This window comes from Colossoma macropomum, unplaced genomic scaffold (assembly GCF_904425465.1).
Source record: "Colossoma macropomum unplaced genomic scaffold, Colossoma_macropomum, whole genome shotgun sequence".
NCBI classification, from domain to species: Eukaryota; Metazoa; Chordata; class Actinopteri; order Characiformes; family Serrasalmidae; genus Colossoma; species Colossoma macropomum.
In genome coordinates this window covers 5,302,050-5,326,872 of record NW_023494790.1, presented here as the reverse complement: position 1 = coordinate 5,326,872, position 24,823 = coordinate 5,302,050, and the positions used below count along the sequence as shown (strand labels likewise).

The 24,823-nt window shown below is 39.5% G+C and overlaps 1 protein-coding gene across 2 annotated transcripts in view; it reads right to left on the bottom strand.

Moving 5' to 3' along the window:
• Nucleotides 1-807: 807 nt before the first annotated feature.
• Nucleotides 808-24,823, bottom strand: part of chst3b (carbohydrate (chondroitin 6) sulfotransferase 3b) — a 31,902-nt gene continuing 7,886 nt past the window's right edge. For both annotated transcript variants that reach the window (XM_036571976.1, XM_036571977.1), the window contains exons 2-3: nt 6,515-6,689; nt 808-3,753 (exon numbers count right to left, since the gene is read on the bottom strand). In XM_036571976.1, coding sequence (XP_036427869.1) covers nt 2,508-3,753; nt 6,515-6,594 — 1,326 coding nt within the window. In that variant the 5' untranslated portion in view covers nt 6,595-6,689 and the 3' untranslated portion in view covers nt 808-2,507. The remainder of the gene's footprint in view (nt 3,754-6,514; nt 6,690-24,823) is intronic.

Below are 24,823 nucleotides of genomic sequence, written 5' to 3'. Positions count from 1 at the left end.
GGAGATGCAAGGTTTTCTTCCGACAACAGCGATATGTTATGTTTTGGATGCTGATATGCTGGTCAACCAGCATGACCATGACCAATTTATATAAGGAATGGGTTTTATTGTTGTATATTAATGTGTGTATTTAGAGTCTAATGTGTATACACTTTTATATACTTTTTATTCATTTTAGTATTTAAGTACTACAAGAGGGCTACGCACCCAAGATTCACTCACCTTCACACTTGATTTGATTAGTTCAGATTACTGGGACAGCGACATGTTTAGGCACTGGGCAGCTCTTCAATGCAGGGTTTGGATCTGTAGATGAACTGACTTCTATCTATCTTAGACTGTATAATGAGCTACCCATCTACTGAATTTAGCAGAAAATCAAGTTACTGATCGAGTGTCCAGGAATTGTACAGGGCTGATGTAACAACCCTAAACTTTTCACACATGTAAAACTATAAATGCTAAAAAAGTGTTGATGATGTATAAATGTTTACTGCACATTACTACAGTTGCACCTCAGCATTGGCATGGACATGACTAGACTGATGGGTTCAAAGCAGTGTAGCTAGGCTAACTATGATAGCTGATGTTGAAGATATTTCTCTGTTCTCAATGTTACCTTGACAAGCTAACATGTTAGTACATCATCCATAAAGGAGAAAGAAACTTGCCTTTTGTAAAGGATAATAGCTGTGGGTTAAATCTGTAGATAAGCTAATACTAGAGCTAACAAGTGCAATACTGGATGAGGGGCAGTCACTGGCTGCATCCAACAGTGCATACCACCATACTAAGTAGTATGCCAAAAATAGCACACCACTTTATTCATTAGGAATTCATTAGTGTAGTATGTGTTGTATGTTAGTATGCGGTTTTGTATGCAGCCAACGACTGCCCTACATTAACACTATAAAAAACTGCTGTACATTTACAGTATTTATTTTACAGTAAAATACTGTTTTTTTTGTTCTTTACCATTTTACAGGATTATACTGTAAAAGACTGGGCAACTGGTTTACCAGACAATGCAAGTTACAGTAATTTACTGGCAGCAGAGTTGCCAGCAAAGTACTGTACATTTGCAGTAAATAACTCTGCATTTAATATACAGTAAAATACTGTAAAATATGTACCATGAATATATAGTTCTTTACTATCAGCTCTGCTGCCAGTAAATTACTGTACATATTATGATTTTTATTTTGTTTGTTTTTTTTATTATTTATTTTATTATTTTTATTTTATAGGGCAGAATTGCACCTTTAACATTAGCTTATCTACTGATTTAACCCAAAGTGGCTAAACAGATTTTCCTTGGCTTTTGAATGATGACTAATCTATTTTTGAATCCTTTGTCTACTGCTAAATGTTCTGTTAAGTTACTAATTTTTTGGGAAAAGTAACGTTACAGCAGCTCACCAAACCCAATGATTCTCAGTTGTTGCTATTCAGAATTTAAACAGTATCTAAAGAAATGTCAGATCAATAGCTGCTCCTCTGGCCTACCAAAATACAGCCTTTTTGGTCATACGGCTCCACAGAGCCTCAACTTTTTATGTGTGTTTAGTTGTAGGTGTACTGCGTTCATGTGCAAATGTCAAAGTATGTGAGTTGAATGCGTCAGTTTTTGACAACATAAACTATTTTCTTTACTAGGGTTGCCACCCGTCCAGGATTTCCCTGCATTGTCCAGGGTTTTGGTTGCCTGTCCAGGACACAAAATATTCCGAATCCAAGCACCTTCATATGTTAGTATTTCTTATGAAGTTTAAACTGCTATTTCCAGTCAAACCGTTTGTACATAAAGAATGAGTTGGAATGGTACACATTGCTAATCAAGTGTCCAGTATTTTACAGGGCTGAGGTGGCAACCCTGCTCATTACACCGGTTAATAAATGACAGAAACCAGGCAACAGCAAGTTAGCATTATTAAGCTAACTTGCCTTATGTGGCAATCTCATTGGCATTGTTAGCTGAAGTATCTTTGTAACTTAGAAAGAAAAACATAGAAATCCTTTGCCTTGGGGTTTCTGATATGTGTTCCATTTCAAGTTTCATCTTTTGGAACAAAAGCAGCATCTGTGATTGAAACCTGAACCAGCCGCAGAGTAGAAAAGATAGATAGGAGATTTCCAGCATTCTTTATGATATGTGATTTACACCTCTGTTAAAATACATGTTAATGCTATGGAAATGAAGTCGGAGAGTCTTGTGTTCTACATAAAATACATTTCTGACAAAAATATCTCTTTCTCAGTATCGTTCCCTCTGTCATTTCTCTCAAGGTAGCACAGATTGTTTTTAGTTATCTCTGTATTTGTAACTTATGGAATTAAATGAGATCAAACAGACTGAATAAAGTAAGATTTACCCTGTCATATTTTGTGCTGATGTCCCTAATAAATATAAAACACAATAAAAAATCCTGACATCCAGCTTTGTCTCTTATAAAGGTGAGTTTTAGCTTACTGAGTTCTGAGTAAAAAAGATACAAGACTCTCTATGGTCATAGAAAAGTCCTTTCTTCAATCAAGCTGACTGACAAGTCGCTCAGCATCTCTTCGCTTTCGGCAAACTTGTAGCCGAACAGAGTCATGGCAGGGCCGCACACCTTCTGCACCACCTGGGCTAGTTTAAAGGGCATGCTAACCCTCCACTTCTCCACCTGCTGGGAGGAGTTTTTCTGGGTGGAGTAGACTCCGCTAACATCGCTGGAGGCGTGAGTGTTCCTCAAGATCCAGTCCTTCACTTGGGAAGTGAAGGGGATGCCAGTGAACTGGTACATCTCAGCAGCTTTCCGCATGGGAAACCTAGCAATGTCCTCATAGCGCACTAGCATGTAGCGTCCGCGCAGCCATGCGGGCCGTTTCAGGCCCGTTTCTGCGGACATTCGGATGTTGTCGCAGTTCCCTTTGAGCTTCCTCACTTCATCGTCATCCTCAGGAACTTCACCATCAGTGGCCCACCTCTTCCAGTTCTTGTATTTGGTTGAAAAAGCCACCATTCTGGATGCTAGCACCGCGCGCGGGTCCCGGACCAGCTGGATGAACTTTACGTCCAGGCGCGGATCTTCCACTAGGGGGCGCAGCGTCTCTAATTGCCGAACACGTACAGACTTGATGGCTCTGTGCTGCTTCTGCAGGCAGGACTGTGAGGCCAGAGTGAAGTTCAGCGGGCCGCAGCGGCGGGTGCGACAGTGGAAGCGCTCAAAAACCTTCTTGACGAACGGCGTGCAGACGGGGTCTTCGCAAAGCGACTGGCTGGATTCCCTGCGGAAAAGCGAAGTCGTGACATGGTCCTGCGGTGGCGGTTCGATAAAGCTTTCCAAGAGAGAAAAGTCGCACAGGAAGAGCTGCCTGAGGACGTCCCGGTAGGCCGAAGCTGAAGCTGTAGCGTTTGTCCTGCCGCCTTCTAGAGTTAGCATACGCTCGACGTGCCACAGTGGCTCGAACAGGTAGAACATATTCGCCCCCTGCTGGTTAAAAAACTCTCCCACGAAGGAAGACCCTGTGCGGGTGGTGGCCAAAAGAAGGATGTGTTTCCTCCCGCCGGCTGCAGAAGCAGAAAGCAGGCCTCCTTCACCGGCTTCGCTGAAGTTTTCCAGGCGCCGATTTGTGTATCGGTATGACAGTGGGTCAGTGTAGTCTGGAAAAGGCACGCTGGAGCCATTCTGTCTGATATTGATCCAGCTTAAGCCACCGGTCTGGAGGGGAGTCTGAGGCGTCTGCTTCAGAGAGAGCTTATCCGAGACCCTTAAAAACAGACAGGCAAAAACTTTCAATCACAGCTGCTCAACTCATGTATTTAACCTCAGTTAAATATTCAGAGCTCTAAAATCTTCATTCTTAACCAAGTGCTTCAAAGGCTCCATAATAAATCTGACTCATGTAATGAGCATTCCACAGCCTCTGATTGCTTAGATTAAGTGAACTGGGAACTCGAACAGAACAAAAATGCAGACGGATAAAGAAGCACCTATTAATAATGTATTTTAATGTCTTAAGAAGTATATTCAGACTCAGTCCAGGACCCGGCTGCACCAGGTTCGCATAGGTTTATACTTACGTTTGGGCGCAAAGTCTTTACTAAGTACTTAGTTACACTAGTTCGTTTCCAACTATCCTCTCACTAAATTTGGTTGCACCGCAAATCCGTATGTCATGTCTTAACTAGTAACAACTAACTAATGTGTACGTCGCTTTAACATGACGATAACATGTTCAGAACTGTCAGTAAACCTGCTGCCATGGAAACACAACAGCAGCTGCTCTGACCTTTTCAATGGAAAAAATATCCAGCATAGAAGAGAATGATGTGTACAGGGTAAACTGAACAAAGCATATTATCTACAGCTACTGTCTGTTTATTTAATATTTCCCTGAGAAACCAAATATGCGGCTTTTTAAACAACGGTTTCTGGATAACCGACACAACAGCAGCCTCAGTTTAGCCGTTTGGGCAGCAGCTGAGTCTTTCTGAGCTGTGGGTGTTTAGCTTCACGCTCAGAGCTTTAAACCAGGGTATCACAGCATATAGCGTTTAGAATTTCCAGCTTAGCTAACCAAAAAAGTCGTGTTTTTGGTCTTTTTTATGCTTTCTACATGGTTTCTGATGGTTTCCCCAACACTTACACCAGCTGAGGGGGAGGTGTATATATTTAGTAACTACTAAGCTCAACGTTAAAACTAGTTTGTGGTGCAACCCGTTTTGATTTAGTAAAGCATGAACCTGAACTTGGTAAACACTTACACTACAACTAGCCTATGTTAGAACTTATGCACAGCTGGTGCAACCGGCCACAGATGAATTGCTGTTCTTTATCCCATTTTTGCAGTAGCCATAAAACGCTATTTCTACTCGTTTTGGAGCCTCGTTTTACTTCAATAATGATTGAATGTTAATAGAAATATGTCGGATTTACAAAATTGTAAGCAATCTAGATTTTCATCTTTGTAGGTTAGCAAGCAAGAAAGTTTTGGATTGTACTGTTTGGTTTCATATAAGTGATTTTTTAGATTTAAATGCTATTTTTACAGTGGCAGCTGTACACACATTTTACATGTCTGCAGTTGTGACATCCACCTTATCTCTGTGAGATAAGAGTTGTGAATAGTTTCGCACCTTTCACCCATCATTGCTCGCTAGCAGCTCAACATAGAGTCTCATCATTTCACAGAGAGAGAGATAGAACAGTGTCCTAGGTCATCTAATAACAGGGTTACGAGGGAAATATTATATTTGATTATATTAATTAAAAATATTAGAGTCGGTTTCCATTTTGCTGGTGGAATGGCCTCTAGGGGGCCTGCAGAAAGAGGTTTAAAACAATTTCTTATCCTTTTCTATAAAAATATTCTACTGCTATTCTTGAAAAAGATGTTCGTAAATATTTTCTCAAGCTTACAATAAAAAATCTCACACCTTATGTAGCCTGAAAGAGTTGATTTTTAAAACAAAAGTTGATGCCAAAAGCTGCTGAGAGAGACAGCCTAGCTAACTAGCTAACCCCACAATGTTGCCTCAGGGCAACAAACTCATTTTCCTCACTTTACAATAACATTATACAGATTTAAAGACAACAATAGGGGTAACAATAAAGGGAAGAGTTTGACTAAGTCAATAAAAACTCACATTTCTTAATGGTCACATTTGTACCTCTTTAACATTCAGTATATTTTTTTTTTTGTTATGAGAATTTGCAGAATTATGTTTGTTGCCTAGAAGCAACACTGTGCAACAGTGGAATGGATTTAGCCAGTCACAAGCCAGGTCTCACTACTTCAGGGAACATGACTCTATGTCATTTTTTCCCATTGTCTCACAATGTTGCCTCAAGGCAACATACTCCCAAAAGACCCCTGCACACTTTTTTATGTTTTTGAATTGAATAATTGGGACCAATTATTAATAATCATTATATATCATTTTATAATTAAATAATGTAATATTCAAGGACAATTTTATGCAAAAAAAGTGAATGCAAGAAAGTTAAATTGCTCTCATGATGCATGCAGTAGAGTGTAGTTGACCCCTTAAGTTTAATCCCTAAATGAACACAAAAATAGAGGCAAACTAAACAATAGTCTCATCCATCTCTTTTGTTCTGGTCAGACTCTAGAGCAGGTCAGAACATCAGGAAAAAAAGTTATTGGAATGCAACATAAAGATATTTATGTCATGAAAGATTTCATTATCAGCATCACTGTAAGATGTAAGTCAGTGCTTTTGTACATGTAAAAGTAAAGGCTGGGAAATCTTGACTGCACATCTGTCCTATAGCTGTGTCACGTGTAATTTGAAGCACCTGCTTTAGAGCCTAAGCCAGCAATTAGCCCACAGAGCACTCTTAGGACTGACACACCTGAAAGAGTAGGATATATGCAGTATGTCATCTCTGCAGGCTCCTTCAGAGAAACCACATTACCGCAGCTCTTCCTTCATAAACTGAATGTGGTCACTGTGAGATGTGCTACGATATTTTTAACTGAGAGGAAAAGAAAGACGTTCACATACTTGGAGAGGATGTTGCTCTCCTTCTCGATGATGACCAGAGCCACGATGAAGATGAAGCAGATGGTGTATTTAATCCTCATTCTTGTGTGTGATTATGTCCAGGTTATGTTTCCACAGACTGGAAGGTTAAGGGAACCGGCCTCCCTCAGCTCTTAGCCACGCCACCAGCTTAAATCTGAAACACACACACAACTTAGAAATAAGGGCCTATTCATTTGATTTCCTCTCGAACGACAATTCAAACCCATCCTTCTTTAAGGATTCATTTTAGTAGCGTGGAGCACAGTGTTCAGATCACCTTTCATTTCCAGTCAAAATGTGGGAAAAAGTAGAGAGCATATGTTAAAAAGCCAGCCTGTTCATCCTTTTCCTTTATTACAGCTTCCATTCTTTACAGGAGACTCACTTTCAGTTTCTCAAAGGAATCTGCAGGGATATTTTTCACACCTCCAAAGTTCAGTCACAGAGGTTGGTTGCACTTTCTGCTTCTCACTATCAAAGTAATCTCAAACATAATCAATGATGTTGATGTCTGGACTTACATTCTTATGCAAGGAAAATGACTTTTGACTTTTTGACAATAATGAATGCACAGTATATACCGATCAGTGCCTGATCCACACTAGCATGACCCAGCGCAACACACACTAACACACCACCACCACATCAGTGCTACCGCAGTGCTGAGAATGATCCACCACACAAATAGTACCTGCTCTGTGAGGGTCCATGGGGGTCCTGACCACTGAAGAACAGGGTAAAAGGGGGCTAACAAAGTATGCAGAGAAACAGATGGACTACAGTCTGTAACTGTAGAACTACAAAGTGCACCTATACAGTAAGTGGCAAAAACTTGTATCTCCATTTTTGTTGTTTTTCATTTTTTGACATAATTTTGTGTAAATGTCATGACGAAAGTACCAAAAGTATGGCACCAAAACTACATGTAAAAAAGTCTGGTTCCATTGACTCACATTAAAAGTAAAGTATGTTTTTTCCTTGTTTTTTTATGTTTTTTTTTTTACTTTGGAACCATCTAGGCACAATCTAAATACATTCCAATGTAAAATGTTTGACTGAAAAAATGTACAGTTGATCAGTGCATTTACCAAATGACTCACTACTCAGTGAACTAAAAACAATGCACTGATGTAAGGGGCTCTAAATATCTGTGAGAGATATCAGTTCTCACTTGACACATTTTTAGATTTAATCACACAAGAAGTGTGTATCTCTGAGTGTGTGTGTGTGTGTGTGTGTGTGTGTGTGTGTGTGTGTGTGTGTGTCAGTAGGGGCATTCTACATCCCTGAGCTGTGTATAACGTATAATGCTAGTTTTGGCAGTGGCAGAAGCATCATAACTTCATTATGCCTCACTCAGTTTGATGGCGCTCAGTTGAATCAGCTGTCGTGTGGAGGAGGTGTGATGACTCTCCTGGTCTCTTAAGCCCACCCAGACGGAGAGACACCGACTGAGCTCAAAAGCGAAAAGCAAACGCCTCTCTCTGTCTGTGTCACTCAGTCTCATCATAGCATCGCTCTCTCTAAGCTCTCCAGGGCGGTTGTTTCTGTGAGATAAAATCACTGCTTTGGTTTGTTCTTTTCTGTGGTCATTATTTGTGTTTCTGATGAGGGCTGCTTGGTGCAAGATTTAAACGACTGCAAAATCCATCATGGAGTATTTGAAGCGCACTACAAAATAGCTGACACACTACCTTTTTAGAATTGAACTTATTGTTTAATTATTCTTAACAGCATTAAAAATAATTAAATAATTACACACAATCACCGACCACTTTATTAGGAACACTACACTAATCCTGAGTAGGGCCTCCCTTTGCTCTCAAAACAGCCTCAATTCTTCATGGCATGGGTTCCACAAGATATTAGAAATGTTCCTTTGAGATTCTGGTCCATGTTGATATGATTGCACCCCATTTCCTGTAGATTTTGCACTTTGAATCTCCCAAAGGTGTTCTACTGGATTCAGATCCAGTGACTGGGAAGGCCACTGAAGAACACTGAGCTCATTGTCATGGTTATGAAACCAGACGACTTCTGCTTTGTGACATGGCGCATGATCATGCTGGAAGTAGCCTTTAGAAGATGGTAAATTGGGGTCATGAAGGGAAGCACATGGTCAGCAACAAGACTCAAATAGGCTGTGGCATTCAAGCAGTGATTGATTGGTATTGATGGACCCAAAATATGCCAGGAAAACATTCTCCACACCATTACACCACCTCCACCAGCCTGGACTGTTGGAATAAGGCCGGTTGGGTTCATGGAGTCACACTACTGGCGCCATATTCTGACCCTACCATCTGTGTGCCTCAGCAGAAATCAAGATTTATTAGACCAAACTTTGTTTTTCCAGTCTTCAACTGCCCAGCTGTGATGGGCCTGAGCCCACCGAAGCTCAGCTTTCTGTTCTAGGCTGACAGAAGTGGAACATGACATGGTCTTCTGCTGTTGTAGCCCATCCACCTCAAGGTTCAATGTGTTATGCATTCTGAGATGCTTTGCTGCTCAGCAAAATTGTACAAAGTGTTTCTCTGAGTTACAGTAGCCTTTCTGTCAGCTCGAACAATTCTGGCCATTCAGTGTTGACCCCTCTCATCAGCAAGGCATTTCCATCCTCTGAACTGCTGCTCACTGGATGTTTTTTCTTTATTGCACCATTCTGAGTGACTCCAGAGACCATTGTACATGAAAATCCCAGGAGATCAGCAGTTATAGAAACAGTCAAACCAGCCAGTACAACACCAACAATCATGCCATGCTCAAAATCACCGAGATCACATTTTTTAACCCATTCTGATGGCTGATGTGAATGTACTGAAGCTGCTGGCTCATAGTTTTCATAGGTTTTCGATTATTTTTTAAGTTAAAATATTTAGATATGTCATGAGTTTAATTTTAAACAAGAAACTTATTCAAAAATACTTTATCTTGTAGCACGTTTTCATGTTACTACCGAAACACAAGGAGTTTTAGTCTGCAGGCAGAGCCTTATTTTAGCCACATCTTTTAGCATTTTAGAGCAGGAAGTGAGACTACATCCCTGTCCCTCATGGCCACATGGTGAACAGTTAGATCCCACTGCTTTGAAATAAATGTGTCCTCAAATCTAAAAATCAGTGTGGAACATTAAGAATTGTGTATATCTACACTGCTATCAGGGACCACCATTCATTTTCCAGTTAAAACAGACATTTATTACAAGTTCAAGCTGTAAATCAGAATATATATTTAACAGAAAAAATAATCTTTTTGTCAGTTGTCAGTATTTATTGTATTAAACCTGCTTTCAGTGTTCAAAGAAATCTGCAGGGGTATTTTTCAAAGTTCAGTATTCGAGGCTGGTTTCATTTTTTTACTTCTCACAATGCAATTCATATCAAACAAATTCAATCACATGGAAACAAGATTTTAAATAACTAATTAATTGAAGAACTGAATCTGAACTTAAAGAAGAGAAATGCGGAAATTGTACCAGTGACTGCAGCCCACAAACAGGAACAGAAAGTGTCATTTCTGGTGGTGGTGGTGGTGTGTGTGTGTGTGGGGGGGTGTATGGGTGGGTGTGTAATGTCTCCAGCAGTCTCTGAAACCAAACACCTGTCAACTCCTAACAGCTCACTCTGTTCAACAGTGTGGAAAGACATGAGCCACCTGTTATTTCATTCCTCCAGTGAAGAGAGACGCATCCTTTCATCATGGCCAGTAATGTATATATCCACCAGAACAAAACCTCGTATCTACAAAATGGTGACTTTACAGGGGAAGGAAAAACGTTTTCAATCTCAAGGAAAGTTAATGTCATGAATTTTTATTCCAAGTTTTAGCCAAACTTTGCACCGTCTCTGTTGGTCCATTTGTAATGAAATGTTGACAGTGCAAATAACAACTGGCCTTTTCAAAGCATTCAAAAAATGAAAAATGACAAAAAGGGAGATACAAGCTTTATACATATGTTACACTATGGGTATCCATTTACATTTGGCTAGAGGATCTGAGGCTGAGACTAACCAATGATTCTACTGTAATTATAACTGTAATTATGTACCATTGATTAGCAATTATTGGCTTAAATTGAAGTTGCAATTGAACAAGAAAAGAAAATCTAGATCTGATCTAGAGAATAATCAAGAGTCATCACTGGTGTTGAACTCCAAAACTGAAGAGACCCAAAAGAGAAAAGCACCAAGAGCGACGCTGATCTTGCTCAGTATTTGCTATACAGGTATCTAGGCTATCTATCTAGTTACTTAGCAAAAACACATTTCATTCAAAACAGTGTAGCTGAGCTACGTAGCTAATGCTAATGAAGTGACCCACAAACTAAATGAGCTGGTATAAACTGTAGTTTCTGTAACTGTAACAAGGTAATGTTAGCTACATAATTAGCTGTGTTGATATCTGTTGGTCAGCATTTTACTTGTGACTGATTACACCTTAAGCCAGTCATACACTGTGCGATTTGGTTGGAGCTGACTGAGTTTCATGATCGGCCCGAATTTCAGCTTCATCGGCCGTCATTTGCCATGCAGTGTGAGAGGAGAAACTATGCCCGATTAACTGCCCGAACGAGCTCCGATTGAGCAGTCGGGCGATTGGATGGATTTCTGACATGCCCGAAATTTTGGTTGCTTGTCTCCAGTGTGAGCAGCACGATTTCTCAGGAAACGATTTCTCAAAGTCGCACCCAAAACCACACACAATAACAACCACCACTCCGGCACAGAGGCAAAAAAGCCCACGTTTGTGGCCCCAGCGTCTCTGTATGCCACCTTTCCTCTGTTTGACTGAGTTGAACTGCGAGGTATAAATAAATACAGTGACGTTTTGTCTTCGTAGACCTGCCTGTACACTGCCTTCTCTTCAGCTTCAGTGCACAGTGTGGCACTAGTTAGCAAAGCTGTTGTAGCTGTTTGTCAATGGCTGAAATCTGGCTTTTACACTAAAACAGTGCACTGTTTGTCCAGTATGGAACTTTGCACACAAGGCTATTTATTAGAGATGTGATGCACTGTATGGGTGCAGGAGCAACTATTGTATAATGTGGTGCACTATGTAGGGAGTAGGGAGCCGTTTTGATTAGGACATCAACATACATTAAAACGTACAGTGTTTGTCACCAAAGAACAAGATTTCTAAAATCGCAGTGCATGCCTGGCATAACTTAGCACCAGCATTTCGACAGTCCAGCCTAGGCAATCCGCATGTTTTGAGGGTGGAGCTTTGGTCAGAACCCTCAAGAAAAGGGCTGTAGTTGTTTGGCTGTTGAGTTTTATGCTGCATTCAAGTGGGACCTGGGAAGCTCCCGACTCCCAAGTAGTAAATCTATTTGAACGCCCTTCAAACTTGTAATTCCCTTTCAAAAAGTTGGAGTTTTTCAAGACCTCCGGCCTCTCCGAGCTGCTAATCTGTGACATCATTTCAACATGACAGGACCCAGAGAACAAAATGTAATAGCATGTTTTAAGCTTTCTAAGTTTCTGCTTGATAAGCACAGGAGGACACTGAGATTATTGTAAGGCAATCATTTTTGACTTCACATGTTTTTATTCACTACATTAAAGGTGGATAAAGGTGCCATGGCCTTTGTCTGCATTTAAAAGAAGTAAAGCACTAACCAAACAGCTCTTTAATTCAGCTGTAAATGCTCTTAAAAGCTTTTTATATTCACACAGCAGCATTGTTGGATGAACACTTTTAGGAGGAAAGTAGCCTTAATGGAAAATGGAAATGGGAAATTCCGAGCTCCTAATTGTCGTGAACACAGCATTAGAGCAGCTAGCGGCAACCAACTGTAGGCTCTTTTCACCTGACTGCCATCCTGAAATCCAAAGCAGGTACAAAAGATGACTTGCTGGACTGCTAATATTGTGCCGTTGCCCAATTTGACAGTAACCGGCACAGAAAAATGGGCAGAGGGATGTAAAATACCACCGTCAATGTTGCTAAAGGCTGTAGCAACTGGATCGAGGGCTACACTGTTCTGTGTTGGCAGGGAAGTCTGGTCTGTGACTGAGACAAATTGCCGTTTGTCATAACAAAACCTCACTGGTAATGATAACCTTACAGAAAAAGGAAATAATATATATTTTGAATGCATGTTAATGTTACAAGAACTTATTCCAGGGCATCTCTATTGGTCCAGTCCTCATGAAACATTCGCAAAGAGGTTTTGATTTTGATATGACAGCAATTACATACTTCATCCAGTGAGAACAGAACCAAAGAGGAGGAAGTGGAGAGACGGCTCAGTAAACTTGAAGTTCTTCTATAGTCAGACAGCTAATAATAAAACTTACAGGTCACCAGTTCTCAGGATACATGCTTCATTTCGTCCATCTGATGTGTGACAGTGGATCACAGTGAGAAATCAAACAAAGCTCTGTGAAAGTCCACGACAGGCAGAGCGATTCCTCCAGAAAAAAGAGGTAAAAGAAGTAAAAACTGGTAAAGCTGCTCTCCTTCAACCAGCTATTCAAACAAACCAGGGGAGGTCTAAACCACTGTATGCTCTGCTAATGAAACAGCATAACAGCACAGCAGGATGTTTAAATCCTCCAGCGCATTAAGGAAAACCTAGCCAGAATGCCACAGCACACGCCATTACCAAATGGAAGTGGATTTCAGTGACTGCCCTAAAAAACAACAGCATTAGCTGAGAGGAACATTGTTTTAATATCTCCTGTATCTGATCCAGACATGTCCAAAAAAGGTACCATTGTTTTACTTAATCTCCAGTCAAAACAGCCATTGAGTACAAGTTATTCATTTTTCAGGAGATATTTCAGAGGGTATTAGATATAATATACTTCACTTGCATAAGGAAGGAGAAAGTCAAAGGAAAAGAAGTGAAAAAACAGGAGCTTGAGTTCAAAAACTGATTAAAAGCTACAGAGAAAATAGGATTTTCTAAAATCCATCTGAAAGACCTGGACAGACCATCAAAACTGTCCCCATCAGATAAACAGCACTTAAAGCTTTCGTCTTTGAGAGGGAGGAGAAAATCAAGCTGCTTCAGATCTGAAAACATCCACAGGTGTTTCTGTCCATCCTTCCACTGTGAGAAGACGACTCAGCGCTATGGGTCTGAAAGGATGTGTAGTCTGATCAAGAAGAACCTCACTGAGAAAAGGAAATAGACAAAAAACTTGCATTACAACAACGAAACTGAGAACCTGAGATGTGGAGTGAGGTTTTATGGACTGGACTAAATTTGTAGTCAGGATTATTTGGATTGTGAGCAGCAGAAAACGCAGCCAACTTCTAAGATATGATACAATTTCTTGTCAGATTCCTCTGAAATTCGTCTTGCATCACAGCGGCTCTGTGGGGAGGAGGGGTGACATTCACTGACAGAGAACCAGACCATCACGCAACACACCTTATAAAAAACCACAACAACACACTTTACACCAGCACCAGATTCCACAATGCTCCCTATTACCCCTAATACTGCGCGGTAAGCGTATATCGCCGCTGTCAGAACAAAACCTTCTACTTCCATTTTTGCCGTTTTTCAGTTTTTGACATAATTTGAAAATACCTGTTGCTCTTTACGTTGTGTATAGATTTCATAATGAATGGACCAAAAGAAATGATCCAAAATGACTTGGAAAAAAGTCTGGTTCCATTAACTTACATTAAAAGTATGGTTTGTTTTTTCCTTTCCCTGTAAAGTTATCATTTTGGAGATAAGAGGTTTTGTTCTGACAGCAGTGTTATGTTGCTACATGAGACTTGGTTTCTCAGAACTCCATGGAAAGACAAGCCCTGATCACATTTTTGTCTAAGATGTACATCCTGATACAGAGCAATATGCCATGATAGCATCAATGCCTCAACTTGTTTTTCCACTTCATTTAAGCACTACTCTGCACTGTTCTCACAGCACTTCTGAAATTCCTCCCACCACAGCCTCGTTTGCTAAAAAATGCATATTTTGTGCTTAATATCTGTTTTGACTGGAAATTAAATAAACGAAGGTTGGTCTCTGACTTTCGCACAGTATTTTATTTCTTCATAATGCTATAAAACTATGACATTTTTCAACATTTATATCCCTAAGCAATCTCTGGGCCTGAGCAGAACATTGTAAAAAATGAGACGTCTGCTCAAATTAAAATGATATAGTAACTGGTTACATGGCTTTTCTTGAGTTGACTCAACTTGAGGACACCGGATTCAAATATTCTCCCAGCTACTTTTTCTAGGTCTGCATCTCAGTTAGATAAACAAATCTGGATATGTGTTTTTTTTTACTCAGTTTCCCCAGTAGCTGGCGCTCCTTCTATCACACAGTCCCATCTGGCATATTTTCCTCTTGGACTTCCGGATATAGACAGCTATGGTAGTGCTGGGATTCAAACTCACAATCTCCTGATGTTGGGATGAATTATTAGACAGTTGCACCACATGAGACTATTCACTGCTTTAGAGTGAAAACAATAATTATTTACTCCAGTGTATTAAACATTTGTAGACACAAAATCTGAGCTGTTTCATGTGTTCCTGAATGGTGCAGTTGTCTAAGCCGTCACCCCAACAGGAGGTTGTGAGTTTGAACCCCAGAGATGCCATAGCCACCCATAAATGAGAACCCAAGAGGAAAAATGTCTAGCAGCATTGTGGGATAGAAAGACTCCTGGCTGGTGGGGAAGTTGAGTATAAAAAACAAGTTCATTTTATTTACCAAACTGAGACTCAGGACTCACAAAGTAAGAGAACTTTTGACTCAACTAAGAAGTTTGAACTGGGTGAACTCAAAGTTGAGTCAACTCAGGAAAAGCCATGTAATTAGTTACTATATCATTTTGAGTTAAGCTGACCTCATTTTAAACAGTGAACTTCTTCAGCGTCGTCTGTTCTGTCAAACGCTGGAAGATTTGTAGTTGAGATGAGGGTCAGAGGTCATGGCTGAGAAGAAACACAAATGGCCCCGGAGGAGGGGCACATTCAGGTCACTTATAAACACCACTTCCACCTGGTAATGGGGTCTAATTTACAAGGTACGAGGCTGTGGACTTAACAAGCCGAGGGCAAAGTGCAGGGAGAGAGCAGAAGATCCTCCGGGCAGAAATTCAATAGTAAAAAGGTGAAAACTTATTTTTATGTCAAACTTGTAACAGTAGAAGAACCCTTTTTGGAGCTATATAGAACCCTTTGGCTCTATATAGAATGGTTCTATATAGAACCTTTTATAGATGGTTATAGATGGTTCTATATAGAACTTTTTAAAGGGTTCTATATAGCACCAAAAATGATTCTTCTACTGTTACAATGTCAAGCTTGTAACAGTAGAAGAACCCTTTTTGGAGCTATATAGACCCTTTGGTTCTATATAGAATGGTTCTATATAGAACCTTTTATAGATGATTATAGATGTTTTTTTATAGATGGTTATAGATAGTTCTATATGGAACCTTTTTAAAGGGTTCTGTGTAGCACCAAAAATGGTTCTTCTACTGTTACAATGTCAAACTTATAACAGTAGAAGAACCCTTTTTGGTGCTATATAGAACCCTTTTCAAAAAGGTTTTATATAGATCCATATAGAACACATTCTTCTTCAACCGTTACACCATGCAAAGAACCCTTTAATCATGCAAAAGCTTCTTTAAGTGTTTATGGTTCTATATAGCACCATTTTCTTTCCTAAAGAACCCTTGAAGTACCATCTTTTTTAAGTGTGTACAAAATGGATACCTTATTGTTTTTGCAGTTGAAACTACATTCATCAAATCATCCCCTAGAAAATTAAATATGTTGTTATATGTTGCCAATTTAATCCAAAATACAAACATAACATGTTGAATGGGGGAGCAGGGCATAATCTAACACATTATTATTATTATTATTTATTATTATTATTATTATTTGCTACATTATTTCTAATTTTGAACAGTTCAGCCAAAAGCAGCACAAGTGGAGATGTTACAACTCACCCAGCAGGGTTAACAGTAACAGACTGAGGGGCTGACATATAACAGCACAATAAAATTAATATATATTTCACTTACATATGTTGTCTATATGTACAGTTTTGATACATTTGTGAATAAAAACTTCCAAAACATATGCCGGGGGGATATGGACTGCTCTCATTGTTTACTCTTGGGGTATTAGTTATAACCACTCATTAAACTAACCATCACCATTCAAAATGACACTATAATACAGTCACTAACGGCACATAAATTAATATAATTCCGTGACTTATAGACACAACTCAGTCATAAAAGACACTTATACTGAAAAAAGTTACTTTCATGATACACAAACAGTCAGAATCTTAAGAAATATCAGTCCAGTTGCGGTTGACCTGTTGTTGATACGGGAAAACAAGAAAATGACCAAAAGCTTGTTCTACTTGAACCTGCTTAGCTACATTAATGTCCATGTTACATTTTAAGGCTACACTATGTAAGATTTGGGGATCTGGAGACCTCTCGTGTGGGCCTCATTCACCAATACCTTCTTAAGTTTTTTCTTAAATTTGTTCTTGAGAAAGGTCCCAAGAAAAAGTTGTAGAAAAAAAAAACTCTCTGTTCTTACCTAAGAACAAATCTCAAATAAGAAAACACTGGCGAATGTCAGAATCTTCGTAAAAACCGTGTAAGTGGGATTTAAGACCGAATTTATTCTTAAGAATGGTTGGTGGATGAGGCCCATTGTGCTTCGGACCCCTTCGCTGAGTGGATGAACCTGCTGATGCGAGCGAGCTGAGAGAGTGTTTGAAGAGAACTCTTTAACATTAATACAGTTTCGACATTTTACCCTGCACTGGGTTGTGCCCTGATCTCCTCTAGTGCTTTTTCACTACATTATTTCTTTATTATAGTTTGTATGAGAGGTTCTTGAGTTCAATCTTGATTCAGGTTTGTGGTCAAACGCTGTACGGTGCAGCCTTTGTGTGGGTTTAAACACCTGCATAATAAACACAATCATCACCAGAGATTACATCAACCAGTGGGCCACTTTTAGCCTTAAAACAACAGACGATTTCAAATAACAACTGTGCAACCACAAAATGCTCTGTGTTAGTAAACTCTGAGCTAAACCTGGGCAGTCCTGTGGTGCTATTTCAGTAATTCCTGACCGCAGCCCTGACAGACACACACTGTATACTTTTCCGACCTCTGTTTATCCCACAGAATTAAACAGACTGTTTTGTTGCTGTGCCTTTAAGACTGACTTATGTAAATGAGCTTTGTTCTGATCGGCTGCTCTGCACTGTGGCTCATTCAAAAAGCAGTCTAGGCAAAAAAAATCCTTGTAATTTTGGTGTAAATGAGCTAAACTGCTGTAGGCTGTTGCTGTATCAATTGTTACAATATCAAGCTTGTAACAATAGAAGAAGCCTTTTTTCATATACACAGATCAGGCATAACATTATGACCACCTCCTTGTTTCTACACTCATTGTCCATTTTATCAGCTCCACTTACTATATAGGTGCACTTTGTAGTTCTACAGTTACAGACTGTAGTCCATCTGTTTCTCTGCATACTTTGTTACCCTGTTCTTCAGTGGTCAGGACCCCCATGGACCCTCACAGAGCAGGTACTAATTGGGTGGTGGATCATTCTCAGCACTCCACCAACCAAAAATATCCAGCCAACAGCGTCCTGTGGGCAGCATCCTGTGACCACTGATGAAGGACTAGAGGATGACCAACACAAACTGTGCAGCAGCAGATGAGCTATCGTCTCTGACTTTACATCTACAAGGTGGACTGACAAGGTAGGAGTGTCTAACAGAGTGGACAGTGAGTGGACACAGTGTTTAAAAACTCCAGCAGCACTGCTGTGTCTGATCCACTCGCACCAGCACAACACACACTAACACACCACCACCACGTCAGTGTTACTGCAGTGCTGAGAATGATCCACCACCCAAATAGTACCTGCTCTGTGAGGGTCTTGGGGGTCCTGACCACTGAAGAACAGGGTAAAAGGGGGCTAACAAAGTATGCAGAGAAACAGATGGACTACAGTCTGTAACTGTAGAACTACAAAGTGCACCTATATAGTAAGTGGAGCTGATGAAATGGACAATGAGTGTAGAAACAAGGAGGTGGTCATGTCGTTATGCCTGATCAATGCACTCTCTATCAATCTGAAGAACTTTTTCACAAAACACACAGCATAAAATGGTCCTATATAGAACTCATGGTTCTAAATAGAACCAGTGCGTTTACAAAACCCATCTTTTTTCAGTGTATAACCTCCTGGCTGTGACCAAAAGGGCTAAAAGGTACGTCCACAGCCTCGTGTCTGCCACAGGTGCTGTTAGGCAAGCGTTGAATATTTGTTCAGCAGTTTCTCTCAGCATGAGAAGGACCCTCAAAGCCCCACTGTGTAACATTCCCAGCAGAGTGAGAGCACACAAACCTGCAGAGGAAATTTCCAGCCCCAGTCTCCACCAGAATCCCTACTGCTCAGAGTACCTGCATTATGCAAGGCAAACAGGTCCACAGAACACACTGTTTAAGTTCGGGAAAAATACCTGAACCAAAATAACTCCTCCAGTGTTTGCCTGAATTCGTCTCATCAACGCACAACGTGAACTGCACCCCGGAGAAAACTTCAAGCGTTTACTGTGAGTTTGATGTGTCTGTAAGGTATTTGGGTTCAACTATCAAACCTCAATTCAAATTTACTTACTTTGAACTGTTTTTTTTCCCCATATGTTCCCACTTCCCTAATAGAGGGTTCCCAAACTTTTTCATACTGGGATCCACATGCACAGGCGGTGTTTGTCTCACCACCCACCAAATATTTTATGAAGTACCTTCACCAAAATGATGGTTCTTCAAGGATTCTTTATATATACACCGATCAGGCATAGCACTGACTAGAGGATGATTAGCTCATGCTGTACAGCAAGAGATGAGCTATCGTTTCTGGCTGTACATCTACAGGGTGGACCAACAACGCAGGTGCATCTAATAGAGTGGACAGTGAGTGGACACAGTGTTTAAAAACTCCAGCAGCACTGCTGTGTCTGATCCACTCGCACCAGCACAGCACACACTAACACACCACCACCACGTCAGCGTTACTGCAGTGCTGAGAATGGTACACCACCCTACTAGTATCTGCTTTGTGAGGGTCCATGGGGGTCCTGACCATTGAAGAACACTTTTTGGTGCTATATAGTTATATGTTGCCAGCATAATCTAACACATTTTAATGGAAAATGTTCATGGTTCTATACAGAACAGTTTCTCTTTACTAAAGAACCCTCTAAGAACCATCATGATCTAATGATCTAGTAAAATAAAAAATACATATCTGCTATTTATAGTTTTTCTTTCTTGTATTAAAACTCTGCAAGTATTGTAGTGATGCTGTTATTTCATTGTTAGATTTTAGCTGGAAATAAATGGGTTAAATTCTTGAAATGGTCATAAAGGAAAATCATCTAATCAGGATTTATTTTCCACTGTATGTTGGTAGATACAGCAAAGCAAGCTCTCTCATTGGTTAGGCCTTCAGGAGCCGAATGAAGTCCTAATGTGTCAGGTTAACTAACATAATTAGGAATGACAGTGGAATCAATCAACTGGGTTCTGTGAAAAAAAAGTCACTCTAGGCCTCCTGGAGGTTCTAGATACAACTTGGTATGTGTGGTAGCCTGACCAACATCAAGTCAGATGTTAGAAATGGAAAATAGCAGCAGCTCTGCGCCAGAGCTCTGAAGGTAAGGTAAAAGATGTTGTACATTAATTTTAATTTTTTAATTTTTTGCTTTTTTGTATAATTTGAAAACTCTGGTTATCATTTACATTCTGTTAAAATTCCATGATGAATGGACAAACAGAAATGGTCCAAAATGACTGACATCCACTACAAGTTAAGAACGTTTTTCCTTCTCTCAAAAAGTTACCATCCGATGGTTTGGTTCCGACAACAACAATACGTTAATATGTCTGTTATAAGCTTCAGACAGAACAACGAGTGTCTTTTACATGCTTAAAATGTCCCCGTTTAATCTAGAATGACCATAATTTGTATGTGAGTTGCCGTTAGCTTAGTTAGCTTAGTGCTAACACACAACTAAAACGAGTACAAAGGGTGCTAGCAAAATCGCTGCTGTCAAAGAAAACCTCAAATCTCCATTTTTGTCATTTTTCATATTTTGAAAATGCCTGTTGTCCTTTATATTGTGTGTAAATTTCATGAATGGACCAAAAGAAACATCCCAAAAAGACTTGGGAAAATGTCTGGTTCTGTTGACTTACATTAAAAGTAAAGTAGGTTCTTTCCTTCTCTTGTAAAGTTATCATTTTGGAGATGCAAGGTTTTGTTCGGCCAACATATATATATATATATATATATATATATATATCATAGTACAAGCTGTACAGCTCATACTGCATGAGAATTATATAATATATATATATATATATATATAATATAAGTAAAAGCCTGTAGCCGATTCATTATCATTAGATATTATATATATATATATATATATATATATATATATATATATATATATATATAATTCTCAATGCATGTAATGAAGCTGGTACAGGCTTGTTACTTTCATTTGAGAAATATTGCTCTAAAATGAGAAAAAATGCTTAAATGCTTTCTCTTCAGGATACACAGACAATTATCTATGCTTTTATATCGTCACATCTTGATTACTGTAATGCCTTATTTACATGTCTTAGTCAGTGAGTTATGACAATGGCTGCAACTTTCCAAAAATGCAGCAGCTCCGGTACTAAAAGACTAAAAGAAGGGAGCATATTACACCCAAATTGGCATCTTTGCATTGGCTGCCTGTTACTTTTAGGGTACATTTTAAAATTTTGGTTTAAACACGCTGGTGCATGGTGCTAGGCCTGAATATATCTCTGAGCTATTAGTGCCAGATTCAAATGCTAGGACACTGAGGTCCTCTAGTCAAGGGATTTTAGTCCCTAGGACAGAGGTCACTAATAGGTGGACCACGGTCAGAGTCCGGACCCAGACGCTGTCCTATGCGGACGTGAACCTATAACCGATAAACTATGGAGAGTTATTTATTTCGACGAGGTGGTCCTGTTTTAATTTACGGTAGCTTTAGCGGCCCGGGAGACTCACAGACCAATCGCATGTGTTGTACATATCACACATGACGCTACTCAGCCAATCAGATCTGTGCATTACGATGAGCGCTGAGACTCCAGTGAGTGACGCACAGACAGGGGAGGGACGAGGCGAGAAACAGCAGTCAGAGAAGAAAGTGAGTCAGAGGGAAGTTATTTCACATGGTCAGCTCTAAAAAGAGAAAACTGACCATAAATATTGTTGAAATATTACTGAACTGTACTTTATTTGATTTGACATTCAGTTGTTGACTGTATAAGATGTTGATATACCTACTAGGCTACTTCAGTTTACAGTATATGGCACTGAATCATGATGCAAGTTTGACATTATGATATTCCGGACCTTTGCTCGAGGATATTTTTTCTAACTGGACCTTAATGAATTTTAATCAAACACCCCTGCCCTAGGACAAAGTGAAAACCGAAGGGAGACTTGCTTTTTCAGTATATGCTCCTAAACTCCGGAATATTCTTCCCATTAGAGTCTAAGGAGATGTTCAATAAAAAAGGCTTAGGACATACCTGTACACCTTAGTCTTTGAGGCTGGACTTTGTCTGTTTTGTCTAATTTGTCTGTTTGTTTTATTTGTGGATGAAGCTGTACTGTTTTTGGTTTCATGTTATTGTTTTATATCGTTTTATTATTTTATTTACTTTATCTTACTCTTGTGAAGCACTTTGTAGCCTGACATAGAAACGTGCTATATAAATAAATGATTGTTTAATTAGGCTACAGCAAGCTTAATATCAGAACCGACAAGGCAGCAAAGCAGAAAAGCAGAGCATATTTTTACATGTTCACAGTGGCATGTAGCTAAAAAAAAAAGCAAAACAAAAATAGACCTCAAGCTTTCAATGCGACCATCAGTCTTACCATCATTATTAGCACAACAGTTGATACCTGCACTTTGAACACACTTTACTGTGCTTACTGCACATGGCCAGACCACACTGATAATGCATGAGCGCTTTGAGTGTCAGCAATGCAGAAACAAAGTAATTTCATTAAAGCTCTGCACTTGTGGGGAAACAATCTATATATAATCAGCAGTGCAGCTCCCTCGTGATCCACTCGCTTTACTCTACAAACCACGTATATAAAACCACTGCCTCAGCATAAGGTCTCTATAAAAGGGGCCTTTATCAAGCCTTTATCAATTTCCCAGCCCTCATAGCTCGCTGCTGTAATGTCAGAATAAAAAATGATAGCAGCTCAATAAAGATACTGAGCTTTTTTATTTGAGAACTAAAAAGCTTGATTCATACATCTCCCAGAGTTCAACTGGACTGTTACAGCTTGTTGGGGTATATCTATATCAGCACTGCCATTATCTATGTGGATCATTTAGCTTTGCAACTTCGGAAAGATCTGTGATTTCTGTGAAATGAATATGTTTTTACTCTGAGTCAGACATGCTGGCTTGTGCTGTTAAAGGGCATACATGAAAAAAGTTGCATTGAAAAACTCTTTACAGTGGTGGTGATAGGAACCAGAGGTCACAATGTCTTCAACACAGATATGGCCATTTTATTTACTATGAAAACCACCAGTGAACCTACACAAGTCTTCTGAGCTTTTATATGGAACAGACATATATTTATAGTCAATAATATCAGATGTTCCACTGAAGTTCATTAGTCAAAGGGGAATTTCATTAATTTGTCACTGAGAGGTAAACAACGTCAGTCAGAGTGTTGATGTGAAGTGATTCACTGTAGAGACTAAGGTTTCTTTACAGTGGTGGTGATAGGAACCAGAGATCACCATGTCTACAACACAAATATTTATATGATGTTTTATTTACTGTCTAAAACCACCAGTGAACCTACATGTCTTATGAGTTTTCTATATTTAATGTTGATGATGGTAAAAAAGTGATAAATCTGAAAAGGTAAGTTTTCTTTGGGGACTATTTTGTTGCCGAACTCCCTGCTTGTATCCGTCCACCATGAATGGATTTATACATATTATATATATATATATATATATATATATATATATATATATATATATATATATATATATATATATATATATATTTTTATATATATATATATATGAAACTCTTCTGAGTTTCATGTGTAACAGTGATGATGGTTAAATCATAGCACATTTAACCCTTGTGTGGTGTTCAGGTCTGTGGGACCCGTTTTCAATGTTTACCAAAACAAAAATTCTGTGATTTATTATTAATTCAACCTCAGATTCTTGTCCTTTGCTCATTTTATGTGAAGAACATATAAAATAACACATTTTCAGTGCCTTCACTCTGTTCACCCCCCACACATTTATATTACATATGTAATGTTGGGTGAACCCGCGGGGAGTAAAAGTGTGGAGGTGCTGTGTCCTTCACTCTGTTCTCCTCCTACATGGCCTGCTGTTAGTGTGTGTGTGTATGTGTGTGTGTGTGTGTGTGTGTGTGTGTGTGTGTGTGTGTGTGTGTGTGTGAGGGTGGACAACATGTACAGGCTGCTGACTGGCTACAGCTGCTAAAGGAGAACCCTACGCTGCCCACTTGTGATATTTTAAACATCTGCTATTTTTACATAAATCTCTATGGCTGTATTGATTTTAAAAAACAATAATGTGGTGGGTCCACCAGACCACTGAGTAACAGACACATCAACACCAGACAAGGGTAAATAAAAAGGGGTTTCCTTGGGTTCTACTACTGTTTTGGGCCTAAAACACCCTGCATGTACCTTTCTGCCATGAATGAATAAAAATATATGTTTAAGGCCAAAACGTTACAGCAGAACTACTGGAAAACAACATCTCGGGCAACATATTCATGACCATTGTGTGTAATACTTTTGAGTGAGGCAGCTTCTAGGGGTGTTAAACTCTTTGTAATTCTGGTTTATATCACCACCACTGTGAAGAGTTCTGACTCGGTAAGTGCCTCTATAATGGTACACTGTTAGAAATAAAGGTTTTGTGCAGGTACAGTTTTCATTCATCAAGGTACAAACAATGTAAATGTTCCCTCAAAGGTACAACAGTGGTTTTAAGGTCCAACTGTGAATCTTAAAATAGGTTTTCCAGATGAAAAGTATATAAAATACCTAATGTTTTAAAACAGCCTGGTGACGAGACGGGGTGTGTGGAGTCAGTACAGCTTAGAAAAGTTAATCTCAGTGGATTATGGTACAGTTATGTTCCCTGGCTAAAGGCACTGAGAC